General features: G+C 43.1%; 1 protein-coding gene and 1 non-coding gene across 4 annotated transcripts; one reads left to right on the forward strand and one right to left on the reverse strand.

The window, feature by feature from the left end:
- The first annotated feature begins 6,027 nt into the window (after positions 1 to 6,027).
- TRNAT-GGU (transfer RNA threonine (anticodon GGU)) lies at positions 6,028 to 6,103 on the forward strand. Its single transcript has one exon. It is a non-coding gene; the product is annotated as a tRNA-Thr (tRNA).
- Positions 6,104 to 10,765: 4,662 nt separating this feature from the next.
- On the reverse strand, positions 10,766 to 17,304 carry GJA8 (gap junction protein alpha 8). Of its 3 annotated transcripts, XM_066366092.1 has the most exons (3): positions 17,240 to 17,304; positions 16,606 to 16,919; positions 10,766 to 12,209 (listed from the first exon to the last, which is right to left on the reverse strand). In XM_066366092.1, exon 3 carries the CDS (start codon positions 12,196 to 12,198, stop codon positions 10,873 to 10,875), a length of 1,326 nt encoding a protein of 441 aa, XP_066222189.1. In that variant the 5' UTR covers positions 12,199 to 12,209; positions 16,606 to 16,919; positions 17,240 to 17,304; the 3' UTR covers positions 10,766 to 10,872. The 3 variants fall into 3 exon arrangements, with proteins under 3 accessions (XP_066222189.1, XP_066222188.1, XP_066222190.1); XM_066366091.1 differs by lacking the exon at positions 16,606 to 16,919 and having other exon boundaries at positions 17,240 to 17,296; XM_066366093.1 differs by lacking the exons at positions 16,606 to 16,919; positions 17,240 to 17,304 and adding an exon at positions 13,744 to 13,774.
- Positions 17,305 to 19,753: the final 2,449 nt, after the last annotated feature.

The following is a 19,753-nucleotide window of genomic DNA, read 5'->3' on the forward strand; positions in this document are numbered from 1 at the left end:
CCTTGGGTCCAAGCTGGTGAGCTTTACTCAAACCAGATGAATGGGCGCTCAAACTGGCGACCTCGGGGTTTCGAACCTGGGTCCTCCATATCCCAGTCTGACGCTCTATCCACTGCACCACTGCTTGGTCAGGCAAGAATGCCTTTCAATTGCCTTCACTCATGAATAAAATTTGGCTTGTTGTGGAGTTCTTGGCTTAAACTTTTCATCCTTAATAGTTTAAAGATATCCTATTATTCTCTGAAATTTAATGTTATGGAAACACATGAAGCCAGCTGATATTTTCTTCCATTGAGGGTAACTTAATAAACATCTGTTCATCAAAGTTGGCACTAGAGGGTCTAACTCCATATTGGGAGGGATGGCTGAAATGGAGAAACACGTGTTTTTTGTTTTTTGTCCTCACCTTAGTTTCCCTTTCCCTTTAGAGCTATTACTAATCCCCATAATATTCACATTGCACTTTGGTCACGGATTCGAATTTAGCGAGCCACAGAATACACTGAACTTTCCTCTGTACCGTCCACATCTCGACTGGCATGGCTGTGGGCTGCTTTGCTGTATACACGGTGTTACATCATCATCTGTGCATGCGCACATGCTGCCATATCATCCTACAGAAACTGGGAGGGTTTTCCTTTTATTTGGTGCAGATTTCACATTTCTATCGTCTTTTGTTGCTTTCCTGTGACCGGTCAAAAGTGCATCAGATATAAGGGAGAACACAAGAAGTAAGTCAATTTGGTAAGTGCTATAATAGAAATGCTTAGAACTACTGAGGGGGTCACAAAGGAGGGACCAACTGACTTTGTCTTGGGAAGATTGTGAAATTTCATAAAGAAGGAGACAACTGAGCTGAATCTTGGAGGATGAGAAGGAGCTGATCATAGAAAAAAAAGGACAGCACAGAGTCCTGAAGAATATGGAGTTTATTCATCATTATGTGATAAGCCTGTTCATATTGAGGGCCAGCCAATGATGGTAAAAAGATGGTATATCAGGGGCTTGCAAGCAATAGAGATAATTCTGGCTATATTAATTTTTCTTTTTTCTTTTCGCGAGACAGGGACAGACATGAAGGGAGAGAGATGAGAAGTATCAACTCCTCTCATATGTGCCTTGACCAAGGGGCTCCAGCCAAGCCAGTGACCCCTTGCTCAAACCAGTGACCTTAGGTTTCCAATCAGCAACCTTTGGGCTCAAGCCAGTGACCAATGAATTATGTCTATGATCCCACCCTCAAGCTGGTGAGCCTGTGCTTAAGCTGGATGAGTCCAAGCTTAAGCCGGCGACCTTGGGGTTTTGTACCTGGGTCCTCGGTGTCCCAGGTTGATGCTTCATCTACTGAATAAAAAATGGAACTCTGAGGTAGCTTAGCAATTTGAAGGAAGGCTGATGAACCAAAATCTGGAAAAAGAGGATTAAAGCATCTTTGAGAAATCTAGGAAAGGGGGAATTAATTATGAGTCTCTTCAGGGACTTCTGTTAAGATAAATGAATTTCAACCAAGTTTTTATCTCTCTGTTACTCCACTCAAGAGGCACATTCCAGCCTAACCTGTGGTGGTGCAGTGGATTAGGTATCAACCTGGAACGCTGAGGTCACCAGTTCGAAACTACGGACTTGCCCAGTCAAGGCACATACAAATGCTTCTCTCTCCCTCTCTCTCTCCTCTACTCCTCCTTAAAAATCAGTAAATAAAATATTTAAAATAAATAAATAAATAAATTTCTCTTAAAAAATATGGAGATTCCAGGGAGAAAGTGTATAATTGGCCATTTGAATAAAAAAACCAAACCAAACCAAAACAACAACAACAAAAAAACCCACAAGAAACACCAACAACAAAAAACTCTGATCTACAACCAGGGGAAGCTGGACAAATATTACTAAGAGTTACACTGAGATGATGTTCAACTGGAGAAGGCTGTTTTCCCTAGGTAAAAATTGAGATGCTATTATAGAAAAAGGGTGACTAGATTCTGGGGAGGTGAAACAGATATGTTCTATACATGGCCTGAAGTCAGTTACAAGGGCTTTCTAAGTCATGTTAAAATATTTAGAATTTATTGGGTAAGCAATGAAGAGCCATTGAAGAATTTGAAGCAGAGATGACATGATAAATTCCAGGCAAAATCATTTGGCTTATATTAAGTTGCCTATTTATTTTTATCTGTAATGAATAATTTTAACTCTTCCTACAGTTCTCAGTCACATGGAATAGAATAAATCCTGTTCCTTAGCCTCTTCCCATAAGGCCAAATAAGTATATGTACTTTTTAATTTTTCTCGAGGTTTGTGTGAGCAAGGGAGGGATCAAATCTCAAATGACAAGGAGAGTTTTCATGTTCTCCTCTGTTTCATGTTTCAGATACTCCTTTGTTTCATCCAGATGTGTGCTGGGTTGACTTGTACTGGCTTGTAAACATCATTTGCTGAATATCCTGAAATTTTGTAAGCTAGTTGTTAAGTACAGTCATTATTGACAAATTGCATAAACTTAAAAAAATGAAACACAAAGGTAATAAATATCAAAACCTCTTCAATTCTTAATTATTTTACCCATGCTTTTGAGATCATTTATATTTATTATATGGTAGAAATATTTTATAATGTTATGCTCCTGCACATCTTATCTTTGTGTTCAGTGACATTATGTTGGTAGTTTGAAACTGGTCATGGTGGGAGAATTTGCACCAAGGAAATTGGCAAAACTGGAGCCTCTTGACTCTGGAGAGAGCTGGTTGTTAAATATTTACCAGCATACTACTGCCCCCCTCACCACACCCCAGTCTTCTTGTTCTCTGACTTTTTAATTTCAAAGGAAGAATAACCAGAAACGGGAAGATTCTTCACAGTCTATCTTGGGTGACAGGTCAAAAGAAAACACAAAGATCACAAAGTCAAGTTAGTTTTATTTGTTTGTAACAATCTAACATGTGACTATTAGCTCTGACATAAGGATGTGGAAGATTGGAGAGTTCAGGACATAATCCCAATAATGGCTCTCTCCTTTACCAGAGATTTCCCCAGGAAGTTTGTCATGACTGTGTTTTTTTACCTGAGTCTTTATTAATCCTATTTCATAGATGAAAAAATTTACAGAAAAAGAGAGTGGGGTCATCTATTTTTCCCTTCAGGAAACTTTATGAATTCTTCCAGAATTCTCTTTGTCTTCCCTGGAGAACTTCCAGAAGACAGCAGGGCATGAGTTTACAGTATATTCCATTTCTCCCTGTTGCCCACTTCCACAGAAGAACAGCACTCCTTCCCAGCTTTGGGAGCTGTAATGTATAGGGCAGTGAAGAGTGCCCTGTCTTTCATAAAAATCTTTCTTCCCTCTTGTCTAACTGAGAAACCTAGAATTTTGTTTTCCTTTTCTCCTTCCTTCTCAATTACATATTTAATGCAGTACAATAATTATAAGAAGGGAAAGTTTTCCTGACTATTTCACTATCACTTCTAGGCACACACTTACTTCACTTCACAGGTTGTATTTATGTTCACAGGGTTTCCATCCAACTAGGCAAAACAAACCCTTTGTTAACTTGGGTTGTGTGATCATGTTCATACAACATGCATAGAGGAATAATTTGGGGTCAGAGGAAGGAGAGGAGGAGGTAGCGGGAGTAGGATGAGAGATGCTGTGTGTGTGGTACACTTGTTCTTTCCCTCAGCATGCTCTAATGACCCTTTTCAGGAACTCATGAAGAGTAATATCTGTAGCAGCCTTGCCCCAGGCCTTCCACATGGCTTAGACTGAAGGGTGCTGCATGCAGCTTTTTTAGATTTCATAGATTAACTCCCTTCTGCCAGGAGTCAGAGACTGTTTCAGGGGCTGGTACATCTCTACACATAAGACAGTGGTTCTCAAAGTGTGCGCCAGGGCACACTGGTGCACCCTAGAAGATTTCCAGGTGTGCCCTATGGTATTTCAGAGAAATATGTGCCTATTGGGGACCAAAATACCAACAGGGTTTTTGAAGTTTAGATTTTTGGGGGACAGAGGTTGGGGAATTGGCTGTAAGCTGACAGTCTGCCCAACCCCCCAACCTCACTTGCCTGACTAGGTTGCAAAAAGCTGTTAAGCTGTGATGCTGGATTGTTTATACTACCCCCCATGTTCCCCGGAAAGACTGAAGGCAAGTTTCTTCTATCCTTTGTTTGGTGTAAAGTTAAGATGATATGTATGGTGGGGGTTTTCTGCACTCAACACAATTAAGAGTAAAAAGAGAGAAATTCTTCAATATATTGATGAGGAAATGAGAGTTTACCTTTCAAATATAAATATATGCCCAAACATTGAAGAAACTGCTAGGACACATCAGGCTCATGTTTCTCATAAACACAAGAATGAAAAAACTTACCACATTCGTGCCGGGACCTGCCAAATTTACTAAATCACACTAAGAATGTATCTCTCTATATAAAAAGATAACATTTTGTCTTTTTAAAAATATTTCAACCCCTCCTTTTTATGAATTCTAAAAAAGCATAACTCAAAAAATGTAACAAAAATATTTTTTAATGTCAGAATAAATTTAATTTTGTCAAATTTATTTTGTTTAATTACCATAAAAGCACACTTGGACTTTATATTTTTTTCTTTAATATTTGACTTAATTATAACATATTTCTCAGAAATTTGTATATAGTGCACCTACAATTATTTGTAGGATTTTAAATGTGCCCTGACTTCAGAAAGTTTGAGAACCACTGCCATAAGACCTAGTAAGCTGAGTAGCTGCAACAGCACCTTCAGGAATGCATTTTTGAATGATTAGAGATGTTCTTTTTTGTAGTGTAATTCTTTTTTTTTTTTTTTTTTTTATAGATTTTTTTTTTTACAAAGACAGAGAAAGAGAGTCAGAGAGAGGGATAGACAGGGACAAACAGGAACAGAGAGATGAGAAGCATCAATCATTAGTTTTTCGTTGCGCATTGCGACACCTTAGTTGTTCATTGATTGCTTTCTCATATGTGCCTTGACCGTGGGCCTTCAGCAGACCAAGCAACCCCTTGCTCGAGCCAGTGACCTTGGGTCCAAGCTGGTGAGCTTTTGCTCAAACCAGATGGGCCCGTGCTCAAGCTAGCGACCTCGGGGTCTCGAACCTGGGTCCTCCGTGTCCGAGTCCGACGCTCTATCCACTGCGCCACCGCCTGGTCAGGCTGTAGTGTAATTCTTAGAAGTTCAAGACTACAGAAATGTTTATCTTTCCCCTCATTTACTTCTTTTACTTTTCTTATTGGTTCACTTTATACCAATATTTTAGTCAACAGTGTGGATATGTGAAAGTGATGACTGTCATTGCTTCAGTACACATTTTATAAAAATGACTTCTGACCAATTTGGATAAGGCCTCCTTTACTTTCCTTCATGTTCAAATTAGTGAGTTAAAGAAAACCCACTTATTTCTTGTAGTATGTGTATAGTGTTTCCTGGGTATTATTTTACTTTACCTATCTTATGATACTCCCCCAGTTAACTGAGGGAAAATTGTCAGATGGAATAGATATGTGACATCTTGGGGTTCCCAGAGCTGACAAGAATCAACCAACATTACTGACTTGAACTTCATTGCTTTTTATGGGAAAATCTGATCCCCAGGTCTCATTGACCTTCAGGAATATTTGTCTAATTCTGTGTTGGATGTTTCACCTGTGTAGCAAGTGATATGTTGAAAAGCAGATAGGCCTTTATATAATGCCCCAAATGCTAGGCATGGGGATTACTGAGCCAGGCTTGAAACTTTCTAAATAAACTTTGAGTAACTCTGTTCCTCCTGGTCACAGCTCTCCCCTGATGGAAGTGTTATAACTGCTATTAATCAATTAGACCTTTTCCTCTGGATGGAGCAGCACTTTTTATGTCCTGCTGTTTAATACTTTTTATTGATAAGCCCATGTGCCATAAAGGATTAGTCTAACAAGAGAAGGACAAGGAGTAGGATCTAAAGCTGGAGCTAGTGGAGCTGGGGGATCGTAATCTGGAGTCAGTCATAATTATTTGCCTCAAAACAGATACTGGCCCTGGCCGGTTGGCTCAGTGGTAGAGTGTCTGCCTGGTGTGCAGAAGTCCTGGGTTCGATTCCCAGCCAGGGCACACAGGAGAAGCACCCATCTGCTTCTCCACTCCTCCCCCTCTCCTTCCTCTCTGTCTCTCTCTTCCCCTCCCGCAGCCGAGGCTCCACTGGAGCAAAGATGGCCCAGGCACTGGGGATGGCTCCTCGGCCTCTGCCCCAGGTGCTAGAGTGGCTCTGGTCGCAACAGAGCGACGCCCGGAGGGGCAGAGCATCACCTCCTGGTGGGCGTGCCGGGTGGATCCTGGTCGGGCGCATGCGGGAATCTGTCTGACTGTCTCTCCCTGTTTCCGGCTTCAGAAAAATACAGAAACCCCCCCCCCCCCCAAAACCCCAGATACTAAGAGATCCAGTTGTAGAGAGAGAGTAAGGACCTCCATGAGCACAGAGTTGCTTGTGAATGGAAGCTGGCAACAGTTGTGTGACAGCTTAAGATGGGGCATGGAAGGCCCTGGCCAGCTGGATCAATGTTAGAGCATTGGACTGGCATTTGGATGTCCCGGATTCTATTCTTAGGGCACACAGGAGAAGCACCCATCTGCTTCTCCATCCCTCCTCCTCTCGCTTCATTCTCTCTCTCTCTTCCCCTCCTGCAGCCAGAAGCGAGTTGGCCCCAGGTGCTGAGGATGGCTCCATGGCCTCTGCCTCAGGCTCTAGGAAGAGCTCAGTTGCTGAGCAACAGAGCAACGCTCTAGATGGGCAGAGCATCACCCCCTAGTAGGCTTACCGGGTGGATCCCAGTCAGGGCACATGCGGAGTCTGTCTCTCTGTGTCCATGCCTCTCACTGAATTAAAAAAATAAAAAATAAAAAAGATGGTGCACAAAGAGACATTTTTAAGAGGGTGAAAATAGTTACCAATCTATCCCAGACATTTCTCAAGGTCAAAGAGTCTCAGGTTCCTTCTAAACATATGGTGTCAAGATTCTGTTTTGTGTCTTCCCTGAGAAAAGTAATCTCTGGAGTATCTATTCTGCACTAAAAAACTCATCAGGCACATGGGAAGGGTCAGATGAAAAGCATCCAACTGCCCTTCTTCCCGGTCTCCCTGCTGTCAGAAGAGCCTTTCAGGAAGTGGCACTACTCAACAGGCTCCAGGTTTGGCAACCAACTCATTAATCCTCATGATACCCCTGGAGGTAAGTAGGTGACTATCTCTTGTCTGTAGACAAAAAACTGAGATTCAGAGAACTTAGGGGATGATAATAACACAGCTCCTAAATGGCAGAAAGAAAATCCATGTCCCTTGATGATTGTGTCTGTTTCTTCTAAAAATAGGCTTCCTCTTTTGTTGGGAAGGCTGAGGGAAAATGTCAACTTCCATGGTGGCAGTGTATGTGGAGTGAAGCAGGATGCTGATTTATCCAAGGAAATACATTGACTTACATACTTGTGGCTCAGGAGAGAGACCAGAAGCTGTCCCTACACCACTCCAACAGCTTGTAAACAGCACGAGCAGTTTCCACTTAGAACAGTCCCCCCCCCCCCCTTTTTGGATTATGTCCTAGTTGAGATAGACATGTTGTCCTTTATCTGGAAAGAACAGAGCTGCTCTCAGGCTCTGAATTTGTGTTTTCTTAAAATTGGTCTTTAAGAGCAAAACTATAGGAGCAATAGTGTAGCCATTGGGGGTCAGCGATGCTTTGTCTGGTTCTCAGGCCTGGAAATTTGTTACTTCTCTAACCATAGTGAAGAAGGTATGGAATAGTGTGGGCTGCAAGGGGAATATTCAAGCAGTAGCCAGAAAGTAACATGTTATAAGATAAATATCTATGTTCTATTCAGTGCCTGATACATTCCTTCACAGAAAGTTGATCACTTTGGATGAACATAGGTAAAATATATTTTAGGCTTTCTCTTTTAAAATGTAAAATTTCCCTGGAGTAATTATTTTTTAAAACATTTAAATTTTATTTATTTTTATTATTTATTGAGAGAGAGAGAGAGAGAGAGAGAGAGAGAGAACGAGAACAGGAGAGAGAGGGTAAGAAGTATCAATTTGTAGTTGCTTTCGCTTTAGTTACTCATTACTTACTTTTCTTACATGCCTTGATCAGGGCCCAAGCCAGTGTCCTTTGGTTCAAGCCAGTGATCTTGGGCTTTTCAAACCAGCAACCTTTGGGCTCAAGGTGGTGAGCTTTGGGATTGTGTGGACAATTCCTTTGCTCAAGGCAGTGACCCTGCGCTGATGAACCAGCACTCAGAGCTGGAGATAATGGGGCTTCGAACCAGCGACCCCAGCGTTCTGTACTTTATCTACTGTGCCACCTCCAGACAGGCTTTCCTGGAGTAATTATAAAAAAATCAGACCTTAGAGTAAATTTAATTTTTAGATTCCTCTGCTTTAGAGTGGGGCACCAAGAAATAGGGATATTGTTAAAGGGGAGACATGGTTTTAGAGGAGACTTCGCTCTGGGATGAATATTTTAAAAGGAAGGTGATAACCAGAGGGCAGCACAAAGGATATGCATACTTTAGGATGATGCTGGTTGTGGGTAAGATAGAATATAGGCAGTTTTTCTGGGTACCTCTTTTGGGTCCCCTGATGATCTCCTGTCCAAATCCCTGCCATGTCAACTTGGTTTCCATCCTAACTACCTTAGTCTTAGCATTGTAATTTATGAAGCATAACTTTAGTTTAGATCAGGGGTCTCAAACTCAACTCAGCATGTGGGCCGCAGAGCAAGAGCACAGCCATTGGGCGGGCCGCACTAGGTCTACAAAAGGCAACTGTTACGCAACACTTTTCTCACTGCAGTTGAAAACAAAAAAAAAATCAGTACAACAAGCACAATCGTACATGCAGTTTACTCAGTGTCACAAAACGACCAGAAACTGTAGTTCGCATCACAACTGCTGTTAACTAAGCTAATATCTAGCTAGGATGCTAGAGAAATGAAAAATACAAGTAGGCCCCTAGGCTTACTTAATTTTATCCAAAATATTTTGAACTTCGTGGATTAGTCTGCGGGCCGCACAGAATTGTTCGGCGGGCCGCATGCGGCCCGCGGGCCGTGAGTTTGAGACCCCTGGTTTAGATGAACCGTGTTGGTGACCACTGATGATTTCAATTGAACACTGACTTTCTCCCTCTGCTCTTAGCATTGATTGGCTCTAGGTAAAACTGCTCCCTGTGTAAAACATGCACTTGTTACCTGAGGGTTTCTCCTGGACCCAGTACTTGAGGATTATTGGCTGCGGGAATGAACAGAGACCTTTGAGAATCCTCTTGTCCCCTTTAGTCTCTACATCCCTTCCAGGAATGAAGCCTGGCCTGGGACTGAACTTTGGGACCCTGGCAGTTTGGACTTAGCTTTGTAAGTGATTCTTCTTAGTGTCACTTTCATGGGCCTTCCTGTACACAGCTGGAGCCTGAGAATTGACTCTCCGTAAGGCAGGTCTGTGGGCAGGTAGACTCTGGCTTAAATCCGGGCTTACTCCCTGTTCTGATGAAGAGAGGCTGAGCACTGATGTTGGAAGCTGAGAGGAAAAAAAAGCAGCCTGCTTTGCTTCAAGGAAGTATAATGCCAGGCCTAAAAACCTTTTTAGTTCACAGGGAGAGGATCTGAAGTCTAGCATTCTTGCTCTGATGGTGACCAGGGCAGAAATTCCAGCAATAGGATGGATGTAATTATGTCAGAATCCAGATGCTGTAGTGACTCAAAAGAAAGGACAATGAGAACACTGGGTATCTCCTGGACTGATGATTTCAACTGAACACTCCAAAATGGTGTGATGGGGTTTGGAAGCCACAGAAACAAGTTGAAACCATAAACAGTATGACCAATACCATAGGAAAGCTGGGTTCGCTAGTGTAAGCTAACCTTGCAAATTGGTGCCTCACGGGTTAAACTCGGCTCACATATATTTTACTTGGCCCACATGGCATATTGAAAATTTAGTTGGAAATACTAAAAATATTATAAATTTCACTTAAATGTTTGCATTTCTGGCATCTCTTGAAAAATCAGATGGCCAGGTACCACTATCTGAACAGGCCTCACCAGTTGAAATCACCAGCCTGTATCCTATAGGTGTTTGCATTTGGGATACCTGATATAGGGTTAAAGAATGCCCTCTAGGGAAGGGCTGGGGTGACAAAGTACAGCTGAGTTAGTGGGCTTGAGGTAACACTAGTAAAAAGCTATGAAGCAATCCTAACTCTGATCAGGATTTCTATGAAGAAATGGGGACTAAAGCAGAGTCCCACAGCCATTGGGGTGAAGGGGCCCAGTAATCATATGAGACTGGGAACTTTGATGGGACACGGGATTTGTCTTGGTATCCGTTATATATGGGAAAGATAGTTTCCTACTTATACATCATACACTGTTTCACTGCACACCTCTCTAATGAGGGGTCAGTGGGAGGGGAGGGACAGAAAGCTCAAATCACGTTGGCATCATTTCCTTTCATTTGCCCTATGCCGGGCTCGGGAATCTTTTTGGTTGAGAGAGCCATGAACGCCACATATTTTAAAATGTAATTCTGTGAGAGCCATACAACCACCCGTGTACCTTACGCATTATCCAATAAAAATTTGGTGTTGTCCCGAAGGACAGCTGTGATTGGCTCCAACCACCCGCAACCATGAACATGAGCTGTAGGAAATGAATGGATTGTAATACATGAAAATGTTCTATATTTTTAACGGTATTATTTTTTTTATTAAAGATTTGTCTGCGAGCCAGATGCAGCCATCAAAAGAGCCATATCTGGCTCACGAGCCATAGGTTCCCAACCCCTGCCCTATAGGTTAGCTCATGTGTCTTCTTGTGTTCTTAGGCACCACTTCATATGGTTAGATCATCTGACCTAGCCCGACTGCTGGCTTTACTCAGCCTGCTTAAGGGTCTGATGTCGGAACCGGTCAGCTCTGGGCACAAGTAAGGCACCTTCTCAGTTGGTAGCCTTTGCTTTGACACCTTCTCAGCCTGCAGCTCTTCTTTCTCACCCTCCTTCCCCACTCTGGGGGTCTCTACGGGTTTCTCCCCCTCCAGCATTGCTGTGGGCTCCAGCCCTTCTGTGCTCACTCTGTCTGCTTCCTGCCTCTTCTCAGCCACCTCAGGGTCTGCTTCTTCCTCCACTGGTTGCTCCTCTTCCTCCAGTTCCTGTGCTCCCACCTGAGCGTAGGAAGGCAGTGTCTCTTGGTAAGCCCCAGACAAGTCTCCTAAAGGCCCTGTGCCCACCTTCTCCTCAAACTGACTGAAAGACTTAGCAGAAAGTGGGCTGGTCTCCACCATGCCGACCTCAGTCAAAGGGAAATAATGGGACACGATTTTCTCCTCTTCTAGGAGCTGGTAGCCCTTGGCTTTCTGGATGGAGGAGACAGCAATGGAATGGAGGGACTTTTCAGGAATCTCCCCCAGTGGCTGCTCTATGGGCCTCTTGAAGGCAGACCTGATCCTCTTCAGGCCCAGGTGGCTCATCTCCAGAATGTTGAGGAAGAGGGACACAGAAGCCACAGACAACATGAACAGGATGAAGATGGTTTTCTCAGTGGGCCGAGACACGAAGCAGTCCACCACGTTGGGGCACGGCCACCGGCTGCAGCGATAGAGGGGCAGGATTCGGAACCCGTACAGGAAGTAGTGGCCCACTATGAAGCCCACCTCAAAGAGGGTCTTGAAGATGATATGGCAGATGTAGGTCCTCAGCAGCGTCCCCTCCAGCCGGAACTTCTTGGTGCCTTTGCTGCTGCTGCTGCTCTTCTTGATGCTGCTCTGGTCGGCGGGGAGCGGAACCCTCTCTCCACCGCTGCCTGCCGCCTGTTGGCACAACTCCTCCGCCTCGCGCTCCTTGCGCTTCTCCTCCATGCGCACGTGGTGCACAGCATGGCCCACGTACACCAGTGAAGGCGTGGAGACGAAGATGATCTGCAGCACCCAGAGGCGGATGTGGGAGATGGGGAAGGCCTCATCGTAGCAGACGTTCTCGCAGCCTGGCTGCTGCGTGTTGCACACGAAGTCGGACTGCTCGTCTCCCCACACAAACTCTGCGGCCGTGCCAAGGATGAGGATCCGGAAGATGAAAAGCACAGTGAGCCAGACTCGGCCAATGACCGTGGAGTGCTCATTCACCTCCTCCAAAATGTTCCCCAGGAAACTCCAGTCGCCCATTTCTCACCAACCTGGAGGCGGGAGGAGGTAAAAGCTGAGCTACCACAGTGCAACCCTGAGTAAGTCGCTGCTAACCCTTGGGGTACCTCTCCTTTCTGAATTTATGGAACAGTCCATGTGTAAACAGTTCCAAATGAGTGCTTCCTCTAAGCAGACTATGACTAGGGGACAAAAGAGGCATAAAAGAATCTACTTGCATTAGCTTTCTTATTTGTAAATTAGATGTAATGGTAATACTTGTTATCAGGCACTCCACAAGCCGTCTAAAAAGATAAATATGTGTATAATTCCATGAACTCCACCCAAAGTACAGATTCATTGTGGACCATAAATAGAAGTCATGAGTACATGGAATTAATTCAAGATCATAAGCAGAACTAAGATACATGAAGCATAATATTAAGGTTCATATACCATGAGTGTCTGAGCCCCAACAAAATTTTTGTACATATGAAATTGTAGCTATCTTACTTTTGACTCTGTTGAGCTATAGTTGTATATTTGAAGGGAAGTGGAAGGAAACATATTTATTAAATACCTACTTTGTGATGGACCATTGACATTATATCATTTCATTTAATTTGGTCCTGATAGACTATAATCTTCACGAAGATATGAACCATACTGTTTAATTTACAGCTATATACTCAGTGCTCTCAGAGTCCAGCAAATAATGAAAGCTCAATAAGTGTTTGTTAACAAACTTGTTTCCAGCATCAGAGAAAACAGGCTCAGAGAGGTTAGATGAATAGTCTATGATAAACTAAATAGCAGCAGATCTGTCTGCCCGATTCCAAAGGCTGGGTCTTTTCCATGATGCCACTGAGATATACTGCTTGGGATTAGAGCTACACAGTTCTCTGACTCCTTTATCTTAATTTATGTTTTCTTTCCACCAGGTTGAAATCGGGAAACCTTTCTTAGTAGTTTTACAAATTGAGAGCAGTATTTTTAAATTCTTACTACTTTTTTAAACCCAAGGAATGGGTAGAGTGCTTTGGGAAGGACTCATGTTATAGAATGAAGAAGGTCCACTAGGACACTTTTAATGTCCCACACAATGAAATTGTTGGGATCTATAACATGTGGTTATTTTGACAAAGCTAAAAATTAATCTGTAAAAACAAAAAACAACCACCATTAAATGTGATAGTAGATAATCCCCTAGCAACAGCAATGACTAATGTAAATGGGGTGGAAATGACAGGAATGATGTGTGCAAACTGGGTCATTCATCCAGTGCACACCTGTTGTGCAAGCTGGTACCTGATGATGGCCCATGACCAAAACTTCCACCTCAGTCTAAGACAGATGTTCCTCCAGCTTGGACATCTCTAGAGTGTGGCATTTAGTCATTGCTGCACTTAGGCCAGGGCAAGAGCCCTTCTGAGAGATGCTGCTCTGAGCTTCTGCCAGCCATGTCCTACCCTATAGGGTTGAAAGTCACATGGGGACAAAAGAATATGCCTGTTGATTATTTAAAAATATTTTTAAAATTTATTTTACAGGGAGTGGGGGGAGAGAGAAGTATCAACTCATAATTACTTCACTTTAGTTGTTCATTGGTTGCTTGTCATATGTGGCTTGACCGGGCAAGCCCGGGGTTTTGAATCAGCGACCTCAGCATCCCAGGTCTACGCTTTATCCACTGCGCCACCACAGGCCAGGCACCTGTTGCTTTAATGACAGCGATATTTGTTAAACACCTGAATGAGTGATGAAAAGTGATATTTTAAATTAGGTGTGATTTTTATTTTTAGGAGAGGATAAACAAAATGGCATCTTAAAGCCTCCTTCCAACCTGTGGTTTGGCGTCTGGCCAGAGAGTACTTGGTACCAACACTGATTGCAGATATGAATGATACCCAACCAATGCTCTCAGGATACACACAACAGCTATCTGCTTCTTGTTGGAGAGCAGAAAGCATTGCTCTTCTTGGACCCCCAAAACTCCCAATTATGTGAGGGCATCCACCAGTAGCTCCTTCCCTTCTGGGAAGCTGGGAGCAGCTGTGGCCTCCCCAGTCATGACTCTCGCATTGGGAAGAGTTTAGAAATGGGGAATGGAGAGTGAGAGAGGGTCCTCTGCTCAGAACCAGCGGTTCAGACTCTCAGTTGCATGCACCTGGTTATAATTCTGCTGCGAACACTCCTCAATTCATGGTTAAATCTAGTGCTTGCCCTGTAACAATGGCAGCCATTCACACTATCTTTCCCCCAAAAACGGGAAACATCACAATCAGGTAAGCAGTCTAAGCAAAAATCCTATTGGTGGTAGAACCAAAATAACAAAACAAAACAAAACAAAACCTCCCCAGAATTTCTTATCAAATAGTTAATTCTAACATTCATTTTAAAACAACAACCATGTAATTTACTCCTACATGTTCAAGTCTGGCATTAATGTATACTAAATCTAGTGTTGCTAGTGTCTTAGCCCCATTGATTCATCAACTCAGTTTTGAAATCTTACTTACATTGTACTACTATATTAGTCCTTTGGGATTTCTGTGTGCATTTTTTTTTAATTTTTTATTTTTTATTTATTCATTTTAGAAAGGAGAGAGAGAGAAGAGAGAGAGAAAGATAGACAGAGAGAAGGGGGGAGGAGTAGGAAGCATCAACTTCCATATGTGCCTTGACCAGGTAAGCCTAGGGTTTCGAACCGGCGACCTCAGCATTTCCAAGTCTACGCTTTATCCACTGTGCCACCACAGGTCAGTTCTGTGTGCATTTAACTCATGTACCCACATGAATGTGTGCGGCAAGCACATGCTCTCAGGACTGTATGCTCCTTTAGGATCAAAAGCTTTCAGTCTTGAAAGCTTTGACTGTATGCTCTCAGTCTTGTTTTGCCCCTTTAGGATCAAAAGCTTTCAGAGGGTAGATACCATTTTGTCTTCATCTCCCACGAACCATCATAACACAGAACAAAGACCATTACAGAGTGGGAGCTCCATTGACACCAGTGGATGGGACGAACAGTAATCATCTAAAATCTGAAATTCTCAGTCCCTGAATACATGTAATACCATGATTACTTAGAGCCTAGGAAACTCAAGTCCTCTTTGCTGATGGTAGCAGTGGGGAGATGGGGGATTTGTAAAGAAATGGTAAAACTAGAAAGGGATAGTAAATTGATCCAAAACTTACAGTTTTGAAACATTGTTTTGTATAACCTCAAACGTGATTGTCATGACACATGTCCATGACACATGAAAACCCTCCTGACTATCCCATTTGTAGTTTCCAAACTCAAGCCAGGCAATGCTAGGGTTGAGTGGTTTTCTTTTGTTGTTTGTTATGTTTCATTTTTAAAAGTCTACTTACAGTGTGTCTTGTAACAATGGAAGGAGAGAAACTGTAACTTAGGACAAAATCTTTTTAATTCCATGCCATTGAAACAGGCCAACTATGCTGTTAAGGAGAGAAGCCTTAGAGGTGCTGAGGCAAAGTGCCTCAGGTCTCCTGATGTCTCATAGTAAAATTAGACTTTAAAGGAAGTCAGAGCAAACTGTTCCACAAACTGTTCTCACTCTCAGGAGCAGCGAGAAATCTAAACTCAAAGAAGAATGTTTTTCTTCTCTTGTTCAAAGATGCAATTCTGTTTTCTTTTGCTTGTGAAAATTTAGTGAACAGATTAAAGATGGAAACTAAACTGTAAAGTTCAAGATTCCAACCCCACGGCATCCACCAGAACATTTCACAAGGGGATCCTGGTTTTAGGTAATGATTAAAATAGCACCTTAGGTTTGGGTAGCCTCCATCTATTTATAAATTATATACTCTTATGTATCTTATTTCAGTCCTCATAACATCCTGTGAACTAGGTCAGTAATTCTCACACCTGGATTTCACAGACTAGTATGATAACAACAACAACACAATAGGGTGGCCAACATAGGGCCGCCAACTTATTTTTCCAAGTGAGGACATAAAAATAAGAAACATAAATCACTAACTGTGACTACTGTTTGTATTCACCATCATTTCATAAAAGGGGAATTTTAATACCACAAAACTAGAAAGGACATAATTTCAGAATGAAGACAGTCCTCTAACCAAACACATTTAACTTGATGAAAAATTTACTGCATCGTTTACTACATCATTCTCACATTTTTGTCATAGGCTGCTGAAAAATTCATTTGGACCGAAACTGACAGGTCCACAGATGGGTGTTTGAGAACTAGTAAACTAGCATTACCAGCCGCCATTACCAGGTAGGGAGACAGACTGAGCTGGCTCAGCTAGTGAGGGCAGAGGTGGGCTGTGGGCCCTGATTTTCTAGCAACAAGCCCAGGTCAGTTTTCAGTACAGCATAGATTTCTCCTGGCTTTGAAGAGGCAGAACAATGCATACATATCCGTGTTAACAGGCTCCCTAAAGGATAAGATGGCTACTTACCATTCTGGTTGGTAAGGGACTGTAAATATGCCTCCGGTCATGTTTCTAGAGCAGCCACTTAGCCAGCAGCTCCCATAGAGAGTCAACAGAACCTACTCCCAGGATGAGGTTTACAGTTCCTAGCCAGAGCGATTCCTGTGATCCATGAAATTCCCCAACATCAAAAGTGCCGAACATGCACTACAGCCACAGCACTCAGTAGTTCTTATATCACTCCCATTGTTGAGTTTGAGTGGAAAAGTGTAAAACTGTTACATAAACATCAGATACTTAGTTTAGGTCCCTCTGGATTCCTGGGAGCATGTTAATTCGTTCTGAAAAAATGAAAAGACTTTTAAAAAATCAAGTTGTAGTTAGAATCTGACCATCTCTGAGATCCTTTCCCCCCATTCCTACATTCCTTTTCCTTCTACACCTCTGCCAACTCTTTGGCCAATTTCTAAGAGGGTCTTCAGAATTGAAGTCTAAATCTAGCCATCCCAACCCAAGACTGAACGTTAGTGGCAACATTTTTTCTTTTGGAGAAGCCTAGAAATGGCCCTTAGATTGGGCTGGGAAAGAAGTGGGGATGAGGGTTATGGGGTGGGGAGGTGGGAAAGCTACAGACTAATAATATCACTCAAAGAGAACTTGCCAATAGGAGTAGGGTCCCCCGGAGAAATATGTGCTCTCTTTCTCACTTGGCGCTCAGCAGCAAAATGGCAACTTTGGCCTTTTTCATTTGGCACCTAAAAGCCCACCTCCCACTTCTCTACCACACCCCTACTGTGCTGCACGACTGAGCAGATATGACTGGATTGGTCCTGATGGGTAGGTTTTACTGTCCGGCAATATATTAAGCTCCCAGCCAGACAGCTTTGATGAAGGGAGGGATGTTTGGAAAACAATAGGAGTGAGAGAATGGGAGAGCTATATTGGGCACTGAGGGGAGGAGGGTGAGGGAAAGCTGATGTGGGAAAGCTTGGACAGGGGCTCCTGCAGCTTTAAAAAGTTTCTTTTAGTGACAGACAGGCTGTCTACAACTGGGAACCTCTTGCCTCTCTCCAGGGGCATGAGACCAGGTGTATTTCTCAATGTCTCATTATCAGCTTAGAGAATCTTAGGGATGTAGGGATAGTTAAAGGTCACCTGTGTGCATCCTTCTGCTCTGAGCCAGACTGTGCTAAAGCCACCCCAGGGAGAAGTTGGTATTTTTTCTAAAGGACAGTATTTTATTCTTTGTTGGTGGTTTGTTCTTGTGCCTCATAACTTTTAGCAGGGAAGTCTCCCTCTTTGAAATGAGTCTTAATACTCCAAAGAATTCTGGCACCATTTGTCAATGTAATAACATTTCCCTCCTTGTTTTACTCATAATTACCAATGCTTTTGAGTCCTGACTAGTTAGCTCAGTTGGTTAGAGCACCATCCTGAGACACCAAGGTTGAGGGTTTGATCTCTAGTCAGGGCACATATGGGAAGCGATCAGTGAACACAGAACAAAGTGGAACAACAAATGAAAGCTTCCTCCACCCCTCCTCTCTCCGTCTTTCTAAAAAGATATCAATTAAAAAAAAAAAAGAAATAAAAAGCTTGAATGGTCGGTAGATGAGGAGATTCTGTTTTGGCCTCTTCCACTATGCCTTAAGAAAAAATACTTTTGGCCCTGGCTGGTTGGTTCAGTGGTAGAGTGTTGCCCGGCATTTGGATGTCCCAGATTCGATTCCCAGTCAGGGCACACAGGAAAAGTGACCATCTGCTTCTCCACCCCTCCCCCTATGCCTTCCCCTCCCACCCTGCCTCTTCTCCTCCTGCAGTCGTAGCTCAATTGGTTCCAGCACATCAACCCCAGGTGCTGAATACGGCTCCCTGGAGTCTCAGCCTCAGGTGCTAAAAATAGCTTGGTTGCAAGCATGGTCCCAGATGGGCAGAGCATTGGCCCTAGATGGGGTTTGCTGGCTGGATCCTGGTCAGGTTGCATGCAGGAATCTATTTCCCTTCTTCTCACTTGGAAAAAAAAAACCCCAAACTTTTGAGAAGCTTCAGAATCAAGGGAATTCTGCATCATTACACCAGCTGTTTTAGACTTTGCACCTCCATCTGTAGAATGGGGGTTATGAAGTTTTTTGCTCATCCAGAAGCTCTTAGATCACATACCAGTGCGGCCTAATGCGGCATGATGCTCTCTGCCTCTGTGAGGCCCACTTCCTTCTCACTGTTTGGGACTGACTATTGCAGTGGTATAAAAAATGATTGTTTTGACCATATTTTCCAAACCAAAAATTGGGACATTTTATTCTACAAGTGTATTTGTGAAAACAGTGGGACAAATATAGTTGAAACTGGAATTGTTTAAGGAAATCTTCAATGTATGATTACTAAATTGAAGGCAACCTTAAGGGTTAACACAAAAAAAATCTAAGTGCCCCTCTCCCCCCAGTTTCCTGTTCTTTCTGGTGTCATGGGCATACTGCATTTTGATGGTGGCAGTTTGAAATAGGATGGCACCAATGTTGTGTGAGTCTCAAATTTCTTTCTTTCTTTTTTTTTTATTAATAAGGCAGGGAGGCAAAGAGACAGACTCCCACATATGATCCAACCTGGATGTACTCGGCAAGCCCCCTATGGGGCGATGCTCTGTCAATCTAGGACCAGTTGCTCTGTTGCTCAGCAACTAAGCTATTTTAGTGCCTGAGGTGAAGCCATGGTGCTATCCTCAGTGCCCGGGCCAATTTGCTTGAATGAGCCATGGCTGTGGGAGGGGGAGAAAGATAGAGAGAGTGAGAGAGACATAGAAGGGGGAGGGGGAGGTGGAGAGGTGGAGAAGCAGATGGTCGCTTCTCCTGTGTGCTCTGACCAGGAATTGAACCTGGGACTTCCATAGGCTGGGTTGATACTCTACCACTGAGCAAACCAGCCAGGGCCAAATTTTATTTTATTTTATTTTATTTATTTATTTATTTTTATAATTTTATTTTTTTAATGGGGTGACATCAATAAATCAGGATACATATATTCAAAGACAACAAGTCCAGGTTATCTTGTCGTTCAATTATGTTGCATACCCACCACCCAAAGTCAGATTGTCCTCTGTCACCTTCTATCTTGTTTTCTTTGTGCCCCTCCCCACCCCCTATCCCTCTCCCATTCCCCCCTCCCCCCGGAACCACCA

Source organism: Saccopteryx leptura, chromosome 2 (assembly GCF_036850995.1).
Source record: "Saccopteryx leptura isolate mSacLep1 chromosome 2, mSacLep1_pri_phased_curated, whole genome shotgun sequence".
Lineage (NCBI taxonomy): Eukaryota > Metazoa > Chordata > Mammalia > Chiroptera > Emballonuridae > Saccopteryx > Saccopteryx leptura.

Excerpts from the sequence above, each read along its gene's own strand:
- GJA8 (XM_066366092.1), bottom strand. The coding sequence starts at position 12,198 with ATGGGCGACTGGAGTTTCCTGGGGAACATTTTGGAGGAGGTGAATGAG.